General features: G+C 34.3%; 1 protein-coding gene across 1 annotated transcript; it reads left to right on the forward strand.

The window, feature by feature from the left end:
• The first annotated feature begins 1092 nt into the window (after positions 1-1092).
• On the forward strand, positions 1093-10492 carry e (nonribosomal peptide synthetase ebony). The gene is made up of 11 exons (XM_088045248.1): positions 1093-1232; positions 4444-4863; positions 4913-5077; positions 5130-5419; positions 8374-8584; positions 8638-9189; positions 9240-9452; positions 9504-9639; positions 9685-9948; positions 10000-10183; positions 10232-10492. The coding sequence occupies exons 2-11, from the start codon at positions 4452-4454 to the stop codon at positions 10367-10369; spliced, it is 2565 nt and encodes an 854-aa protein (XP_087901374.1). The 5' UTR covers positions 1093-1232; positions 4444-4451; the 3' UTR covers positions 10370-10492.
• Positions 10493-10727: the final 235 nt, after the last annotated feature.

The following is a 10727-nucleotide window of genomic DNA, read 5'->3' on the forward strand; positions in this document are numbered from 1 at the left end:
GCAACCTTGGAGTGCAAGATTTGCATGGAAGAAATTACAAATTACTGTAAGGTGTAGTACCAGTCACTGTGTTTATTGATCTAGGTCAAAATAATTATTTCCTTTGTGATTGCCTCAAATGCTTTGTTTAGTCTTCAATTAATTAATTGAAAAAGGACGATATTAATTAAAATTAGGCCTGATTTAATAATGCCACTTCCTCATTTAAACAAATTTAATAATTACGAATTCATGGCAATAAGTAAACCCGCGAATGTGTTTCTCTTGTCGTAATTTCACCTTGGGTGCTTTCCTAATAGTCTTGTGCAACTGAACCAGTCGTTGCACATAAAATAAACACCATCTTCCCCATAACGAAATTATTGAGTTGAAGAAATATGGGATGAAACTTTTTTTCAGACGTGCCAAACTTTTCCCGATCTAAAAGCTTTTGTGCGGGAAGCTAGAAATAGTTATTACCAGAGTTAATAGTTCCAGTCTTGTGTGAGAATTCAATGGAAATGAACTGAATCAGTAACAAGATTTCTGAAGCAAATGTAGCTTAAACGAAAGTCCTCGAATGCAAAAAGTGGCGCTTTCTTTCCCAAATAAGGTTTCATCAACTCGTCAATTTTGAAACAATTCTTGGCAATTCGCAGTTGTCAAGTTAGCGCCCCATCATTCACAACGGCATCCGTGCTTGTTTCTCGTATAGTCCATAAATTTTTCCTTTCAATTGAATAAAACGACTTTATTCTGAATTTAATTCCGGCAAAGTGAGCTCGTAAAACCTCAGTCACATAATATCCTTGTATTATTCGCCGGAATCCAATCCCACTGGGAAAGCACTGATTCGAGGTGCTTTTAAATTTAGATTAGAGACACCACAATTATCGTATGTTATTAGATGTACTGATTGCAATTTTCTTGACGGATTTTCCCGCGTGTTTTAGGTCAAAAAACCGGAAGAATATCCCACGAGATTAGCTTCCCAGTATCAGAATGAACATGAACGTAAACAGTCGTATTAACATCGGTGTGGGTTTTTACTATAGAGGGGGACTACACTATTTATTCAAAATTAAAATTGCTTTCCCCCTCTTGGTACTTAAGTTGTAACCATCTCTTTTTAATGTACGCACCTTTCTGACTTTATATATTTTGCACATGACCACCGGCTCTTTTAGTTGCTGGAAGGCCATCATCAATTTTGTGTTAAGTGTTGGATATTTAAACTAACAAAAACCGAAGAGGTAAGTTTTGACACCGCATCAATGACTTATTGTTACTTCTTCATTAAGGTAAAGGTCATCTTCGCAATCACGTATGAATTTACATATTTTTGCGGTAATCTCAACAATAAATTCCGAGTCTGCAGCGTCGGAATGTATGCAAATCGCGAGATTAACAAACTAATTGCAATTTTTCAAAGACAATAAAAGCGGCGTGGTGCCTCCTTTAACTGTTTACGAAATAAACCATGATGGCAAAATGTCACTCCACTTTTATTACCTATTAAATCTCAATCGATGGAAAACGTCCTTTATTGCGGTGAAGCCGTGAAATGAATTATAACACGTTTGGAGATATGTAATCATAAGCATCACCGATTTTCAGCAAACAACGAGCGATGAATTTTAATTACTACCTGTTTGAAAGGACGCTAATGATTTGTGAGGTGTAATTAATGCTGTCGTGCCACTGAGGAATGTAACAAAAATTTAATTAGCTGAAGATACGCGAGAACGTCACAAAACCACAGCGACAAAATTCATTTTGATGAGGATTTGCAAGAGTTAGACAAATTCAGGGTTTTGTTGCGCTAGATCAGGGTCGCAACAATAAAATTATTATCATTATCGCGTTTCAGCTCTATCCCGCTTGTAATCTTAACAGGCATTAATCAGATCTGTTCTGTAATGGTTATAATTTAAATACTAAGACGAAGGTTGTAATGTTTCGTAATATTTTAATTAAATAGTTTTTATTTTACTGACATTAAAACTGAAATGAAATGCACTGACATACTTTGCGGTTAGGTGTTTTTTACATAAAGAATAAATTGTTTACAGCAAAATTAACATATTTTTTATTACTAATTATTTTACACTTTGATGTAGATGGCTAATTGCACCGAGGAAAATGTTTATTGAGGTGTTTAATGTTTTGAACATGCCTAAAATTAGACCTTGAATTATTTACAGAATTTAAGGTAAACGGATGTTCTAAGTTATACTAATATTTCGGTCCTGAAAATTTGAGAATCTTAAGCCAAATGTGGGAACTCTGAAATCTCGCAATATCAAGAATTGAAAAAACTTTGAACTTATTTAAGGGATCATAAAGTTTATGGAATTAAAAGCAAAAAAAAACACTGCACAACAAACTTAAACTTGATTTAATTGGATCTTATTGGCAGAACTGTGCCCGCTGAATTCAAAAATGGTGTTCACCTCACCCCCCATTTATTTCTTTGTAAAAAACAATTTTGGTTCAAAAACTTGTTAAATGGGAGCTAAAATCATTTTTTCTGCATGGATTTTTTTTGTAGGCGCCGAATTTAAAATGCGTCATTGGTCAACTTGTCAGTTCAGCTGATTTCTAAAATTACTCGTTTGTTTGGTAAATTCAATGAAGGAAAAATGACCTATAGAGTGGTTACAAAATTTGTGTTTTTTGATCTGATAACAGTCCTGGGAGGACCTAAGAATCAGACAGCTAGAAAACACTAAAAATTAAAAATCTAAGAACCTCTAAGATTTAAAATATGTGATAATGAAAACCAGTTCCTATTATGTGTAAACCCAATATCTCGCGTATTTTCAAAGCAAACTTAAACTATTGGTGCTCATTTTACGCAAAATTTTTCGCAAAATCCAAAACTGGGCAATATTTTCACGTACGTCAATAAATAATCGAATTAGGAGCGTTTAAAATTGTGGATAGTGAATCTCAAAAATTGAAAAAAAACTGAAAAATAAATTTAGGTTTAAATACTGGAGTAGAAAAAAATAACAAAAAACATTTCAATCTAAAAGAGGTTCCTAGAAGTACCAGTAACAGCACCAAATTTAAAATTAAAAAAGAAAGCTTCATTCAATTAAATTATCCACAAATTAAGTTTCATAAAATGATAAATTTTAGTGATTTGAACGTGATAATTGCGTATCATTGGCATTGTAAAAATTAGAAAAAAATTTCGTTTACTGGAGTTTTGGTCCCGAATTTTAAACTTTTATAAAATTTTCGGTTTCGAGTAGTTGGAAAAAACTAGAGCAGTTTTAATTTTGGAGACCACTGCTTCGTTTAGTATAATCGTTCATAAATTGGAGATAAAAATTCGTATCTTTAAAAAAAAAAAGTTTTTCGAATAGCCCTTTGCTTTGAAAATTCACATATTTACCAGAATTCGTAAATTACTGAGTGATATTTATGATTTATGACAAATTAACACGCTTTTCTTGTGACCAAAATAGGGATTTTATTTGTGGTGAATTACGAGAAGTGTGTAAGTTGGGTTGCTCTTTGCGTTCACCAAAAACCTTTTCCTTGACGGGTTTCTGTATTAAAAATTTGCCAGAAAAAAAAATGTTTTGAGTAGTACCTTATATTTATATGTTCATTATCGAAGAGAATGAATTGTTCGTTTCCTAACCTTGTCTAAAACCCTCCTCCTACATCCGTACAAATAAATAAATGTGTTATTAACGAAGGTAAATATATTCTTAATTACGTTCTATTTTTACACAGATCTACAGTTTTTATTTAAATCTATACAAAAGAATGAATATAAATCAAATGTAAAAGTAAAACTTATTGCCATGGAATGTCAACAAACGCTAAATAAATTATTCCGATTAAATTAAATGAATAAACAAAAGTATAAACACAGCAAAGGTTGACGTAAATTCCACACAATATCCATCATATTTTCAATATAGTAATTGCGCTAAAAAATATTTCAACTGAAGGAGAAAGCTTTGAAACGCGTCATAAAACTTTGTCGTCAGAACTACCGATTCAAAATTAGAAACCTAAAAAAAACAGCAATCTAAACGATCTTCAATATTTAACTAATACAAAACGCGAGGCAAAATTGACAAAGGTAATGACCTCAAGGAATGAGGTTCTTCTCTTTGGAACAAAAAATCTGATTGTTTGTGGCACGAAACCTGCTTCAGTTTTTCTCTCTTTGGGTCCAAACACGGTCGAGTTTTATTTCAACCATGCGATTGTTTAATTTTCGTATTTCCAATGCAAACTTTGGAAGGAAGTTTATAAATTACAAAATGCACATTCAGAATTACTTTAAAATGCACTTCCAAGGTTTCAAATCTAACCTTCCCCACACTTTCGTTAAAATTATTACTAGTGCTGCCTTGAATTATGTTTCAATTAAAATTGATTTTATTTAATTTGTTCCGCGCATAATTGCTTCAACACTTCGTTTTTTTTTTATTGTAGAACAAAAAATGGGTTCCCTTCCTCAGTTGTCAGTGCTGAAAGGACCAACGCGAGCTTTAACCCCCACGCAGATCAACAAACTCTTCGAAAGGGTTGCAAGTCTTTCGCCTAATAACCTCGCCCTTCTTATTGAAGAAAATGAAGAAATTCGACAATTATCGTATTTGCAAGTGGATAAAATAACAAATCGTTTAGCCAGGACGATTGTGGAATCCGTGCGGAGTAACAAACTCGCAGCAAATTCTGACGGCGATTTTATAGTTGCTGTGAACATGCACCCTTCGGATCATTTAATTTTGGTTTTGTTGGCAATCTGGAAAGCTGGAGGTGCGTATTTACCGCTCGATCATTCTTTCCCCGCTTCAAGAATTGATCATATAATCCAAGAAGCTCGCCCTGTCATCGTTATTTATGATGAAGGTAAATCTTGATAAAATCCGCGAACACATTCTAACGTTTGCTTTTTAAGACACTAAAAATTTCTCTCAAACAACGAAATTATCATATCAACAACTCGCCCAAATGAGCGATAATAAATCAGAGCAAAGTTTGGAAGAAGTTGAAAGACTTCATCACCAGAAAGACGACTTGGCTATAGTGCTGTACACATCAGGAAGTACAGGAATTCCCAAAGGTGACGCCTGAAATGAGGTAAAAGCTTGCCACGACTAATTTCGTTGTTTCAGGAGTGAGGATTCCACATAAAATTATCCTCAACAGATTGCAATGGCAGTTTAAGACCTTTCCGTACTCGGAAACTGAAAAAGTGTGTGTTTTTAAAACAGCGCTCACTTTTGTCGACAGTGTGTCGGAGATTTGGGGGCCTTTGATTAATGGATTGACCATTTTAGTCGTGCCGAAGAGTGTGACGTTGGATCCTGAAAAACTCATCGAGAAACTGGATCATTACAAGATCGAGAGGCTGGTTCTGGTGCCGTCGTTGTTGAGGTCGATTTTGATGTGTCTGGAGCTGAAGGTAGATGAATGTTTAAAATTTTAACACAATGTAAAAAAACTTAAGCTTCATGGTCAAATAATAGCGTATTATTGACCTAGTTGGGGATTTTATTGGTTTTATTATGATTTTTTACAGCGGTATTTCATCTCAAGGAATTCCTAGAATTATTCACTTGGATCAGTTGTTTACAAATTTAAGATGACTTTGGAAAATTATCTTATAAACATGACAAACAGAATAATTATAGTTACACATTTTAAATTACGTCCAATTAAAATGTCAATTTGAAAAAAAATAAGTAGGAATGACGTCAAATTGTGATTTTAAATACATATACACAAAAATTTGAATTATTTATGTGAATTTTGGAAAAAGTTTGTGGATATGTGGAAAATTCAAAGAATAGGAATCTACACTCTACTGAATCGAAAATTAATTAAAACTGAAGAAATCAGAAATTGAATCAGCAAATGTAAATCCTGGCGCATCCACCATCTTTCCACATTTTAAAAATTTCGAGTTTTCTTTTCAATGAAAAATTTGGAAAAAGTTTTGCTTCTGCATTATCTTGACACGATTGATAAAAGTTACAGTTGTAATCAAAATTATAAAAAAAATTTGGCATCGAAAATTTTTCCGGCAATTTTAAAAACTAGTAATTTTCTTTCTGCTCTGAACATTTGGAAAATTCTTCGTTTCTGTGTTTAAACATCCATTCTAAAAGATAATTGGTCCATTTAAGCCATTTGATGATTTTACAAAAATTAAATTTTATTTAAATTAAAATTAAATCTTTATTTCTGCATTAATACAGATATACAGATCAGATATACAAAATTCGAGATATTCTTATACAGCAAATTTTGGGCATCGATTTTTTCCGGTAAATTTAAAAATTCGTAAGATTCTTACTGCTGTGAATATTTAGAAAATTCTGCGTTGCTGTATTTAGACAGATCCGTTCAACAAGAAAATGGGGCCATTTCATCTATGTGACAGTTTTAACATAAATTACAATTTTTTTTTTCGAAACAACAATGAATTGTGGATCGACATTCTTGACATTCTTTTCAATAATTTTAAATAATCGTATTTTTGTTATTTCTATGAAGTTCTGGAAAATTTTTCGTTTCTTCATTCATTTAGATCAGAAGATACAAGATGTTAGCACATTTCATAAAAATAAGGGTTTTATAAAAAAAATAGAAATATTGTTATCGAAACAGGGCATCGATTTTTTTTCGATAATTTTAAAAACTCTTGCTGCTGTGAATATTTAGTAGATTCTTTGTTGCAGTATTTAGACATATTCGTTCTACAAGAAAATTGGCCCATTTCATCTATTTAGCAGTTGCAATGATTTGTGCATCGATATTTTTGTTAATAATTTTTATTTTTGTTAATTTTATAACCTTTTGGAAAATTCTTCGTTTTTTGCATTCATACAGATCAGATATACAGGGTCTGGCAACACTTGTGTCCACCCACAAAATCGCCTTCAATTTTAAAGATAAAATTTTGAAAATTTGCAAACGCTCATAGTTGACAAAGCTCTAAAAGCTGACGCAAAAATTTGTTTTTTATCACTGATAGTGTTGGCGTCGCGACGCCCTTAAAATGTAATTTTTAGTTAATTGTGAGGGTTTGTGATATAAACCTCTAATTTAATTTTTTTTCAATATAAATGTGTTAAAAATATCTCAGTTGTTATTTTAGATTCAAGGCAAATTGTCTTCAAAATTTGAGAAAAAAATGCTGTTTTATCAAGTTAGTTTCCAATTTCATTACGTCAAAGTTGGGAACTACGTTTACACCCATCTGTCAGCATCTTGTGTCACAAATGACATCTATCTTTTGGCTCGCTTTAGATTGTAACAAAAGTCTTACTTGGTGAAATTGTCGCTTTGTCGATGTTAATTAACGATTTCTGGTGTCCATAAAGTGCAGCATGCTCGTGTTAATCAAAATTAACCTTTATAACAGTGAGTGAAGTGACTTGTGAAATTTTAGTGTAAACGTAGTTTGCCGATGCGCGGCCATAATTTTGAAAACTAACTTGATAAAACAACGTTTTTTTCGCAAATTTTAAACACAATTTGCATTAGAATTAAAATAACAACTCAGATATTTGTATCACAGTTATGTTGAAAGAACATTGAATTCGCAAATATTTCCGCAAAAACTCAAAAATCGCTAAAAATTATACTTCTTAGGCGTCGCGACGCCAACCAAACCGTGATAAAAAACAAATTTTTGCGTCAGCTTCTAGAGCTTTGTCAACTATGAGCGTATGCAAATTTTCAAAATTGTAACTTTAAAATAAAAGACGATTTTGGGGGTGGACACAAGTGTTGCCGGACCCTGTATAAGATGGCACATTTCATAAAAGTAACAATTTAATTAGAAATTAGAAATATTTTTATCGAAACAGCAAAGAGGCATCGATTTTTTTCAGATAATTTTAAAAATTCGTAAAACTTTTCCCGCTGCAAATATTTAGAAGATTCTTCGTTGCTGTATAAAGACAGATCCGGTCTACAAGAAAATGGGTCCATTTCAGCTATTTGGCAGTGTTAACAAAAATTAGAATTCTCTTTCAGAACAACAATGTCCATCGACATTTTTTCAATAACTTTAAAAATTCGTATTTTTGTTAATTTTATGAACTTTTGAAAATTGCTTTGTTTCTGCATTCATACAGATCAGAGTTTTGTTAAAAGTTAAAAATAGTCTTTTCGAAACAGCAATTGTAAAAGAAATAAAATGATAAATCCATTTTATGTAATTGAATTTAGATTTTCCACCTAGATAACATAAAAAATTTTAGTTTTATTTAATTAATCGTTATGTAATTATGGGTTTTATAAAAAGTAGATTTTTTTATTTAATTTTTGTTGACTTTGCAAATATTAGACACTTCAATGTAATTATTCGACCTAAAAGTTTTTACACATCAACTGAATTTTTTTCAGAAAAGCAAAACCTTGCTAAAGTCCTTAAAACTGTGGGTTTGCTCCGGGGAGACCCTAACCTCGTCCTTGGCCGACGAATTTTTCAAATACTTCCCCGAGAACGACTACCGCCTCTGCAATTTCTACGGAAGCACGGAAATAATGGGTGACGTGACATTCTACATCATTTCCAACAGTCAACAGCTCAAAGACCGCTTAACTATCCCCATAGGTACCGCAACAACTCTAAAAAAACCCGTCTCTATGTATTTTTCCTAATTACAGGCATCCCTGTTGACAACACCATCATTTATTTACTCGACTCCGACCTACGCCCAGTAAAAGACGGCGACATCGGCGAACTCTTCGTCAGCGGTTCAAACCTAGCCGCTGGCTACGTCAACGGCCGCGACAAAGACAAATTCTTGACAAACCAACTCGCAATCGACCCCGTTTTCTCGAAACTGTATAGAACCGGTGATTTCGCTCGTTTAGAAACCGGCATTTTACTGTACGAAGGTCGGACGGATTCGCAAGTAAAGATCCGTGGTCATCGAGTTGATCTTTCCGAGGTGGAAAAAGCAGTCAGCGGCGTTGACGGGGTGGAAAAAGCGGTTGTTTTGTGTTATCAACCCGGGGAGATGAACCAGGCTCTTTTAGCATTCGTCAAAAGCAGCGCTTTGATGAACGAAAATCAAATAGAGAATATTTTGAGGACTAAACTTACTGCATACATGGTCCCGCAAGTTATATTAGTTGAGAGCATTCCTTTGTTGGTTAATGGCAAAATCGATAGACAGGCCTTGCTGAAGAGCTATGAAAATACCAACAATAATGGTGGGTAAACTAGGTTTTATTAGTGTTGATATAACGAATTAATTCCGCAGACGACGCGTGCATTGAAATCGAGATTGACTTCACCGGAGTGCCCCCGGAGCAAATGCCCGCCGCTAAAGTCCTCTTCGATACCGTGGCGTCGGTGTTGAACAGAACGGCTCGCTCAGCGATTTCGCTCCAAGCGAACTTTTACGAAATCGGCGGCAATTCTCTCAATTCGATCTACACCATCACAAGGCTAAACTCAGAAGGATACCACATAAGTAATTAGCACAAAATTAATTAATTAGCATGGCTTAGTCATCACTTTGTAGGTATCGGGGATTTCTTATCAGCCATCAATTTAGGCGAAGTTCTCGACCGAATGACTTCATCCTCCAACATTGAAAGTGCTACTCCAACCTTCACGGCTGAGTTGCTGAAAAATGAGCACAAATCCGAAGTCATTGAGTAAGTGGGAGGATTTTTGGGGCCTTAGTTTATTGTTTATTTCAGTATAATCACGACGAGTTTTTACCAAAAAGCTGATTTAGAGCAGTGGCTGATGCCAGACATATTAGAATCAGACTATAAGGAGCTTATAGATGCTCTTTGGGAGCCTCTAGTCGACAAAGCTTTAAGTTTCGTTGCCAAATCCGATTCCGGTAAAATCGCCGGAGTTGGGCTCAATTTCGACGCTAGGGATGAGCCCGATGTACAAATTACTTCTAAATTAACTGTGATATTCGAATTCCTCGAATGTGTCGAAGGACCAGTGAGGTAAAAAAAAACACCCCGTTTCAACCCCTCACTGACATTTTTTTTCAACAGAGACTCTCAACTCCCCCCCGGCAAAGGTAAAATTCTCCACTCGTTCATGATGGGCACTCATTCTACTTTATCACCAAAAGAAAACGTAGCCGTTATGCAATTTATGGAGGATGAAGTGCTTAGACTGGCGACTAAAAGACACTTTGACGGGATATTTACGACGAACACTAGCCCCTTGACACAGGTAAAAAATATTCCCTTTCTGTTTTCTCCTTTTAATTTATTGTTTCAGCAACTTGGAACTGATGTTTATCATTATCAAACTTTGCTCGATTATCAAGTTAATCAATATGTTGCTTCTGATGGAACAAAACCGTTTGGCGCTGCGCCCAATTCACAGAGAGCGATCGTGCAGTGGAAAACGATCTAAAGAAGAGAATTTAATCGTTTTTTAACTGTTCCTATCGACGTATTTATTATTAATTGTGATTGTCTCCACTTCATTGTACCTATTATCATTAGAGTGCTGTTGTAAATAAAGGCAATTAGTGCAGCTAATCATTTCAAACAAACGACCCTCATTAACCGGTGAAATATTTGGACTAAAAACACAAAAAGGTGGTTCACCTTAGTTTAAATTTCAAGGCGACGGAAACAATTATTCAAATGACGCGTTGATTTTTGGGTGATCCACTATGTTCAGATTAAATTTTCTTTCAGAGTGACCCTTTATGAGACTCCTATTTCCTACAGGAAATTTACCTCCTTTACATTCCTGACCGTCGTCT

The sequence above is a fragment of the Gnatocerus cornutus genome, chromosome 9, assembly GCF_029298725.1.
Source record: "Gnatocerus cornutus isolate USDA-ARS CGAHR chromosome 9, icGnaCorn1.1, whole genome shotgun sequence".
In the NCBI taxonomy this organism is placed as follows: Eukaryota; Metazoa; Arthropoda; class Insecta; order Coleoptera; family Tenebrionidae; genus Gnatocerus; species Gnatocerus cornutus.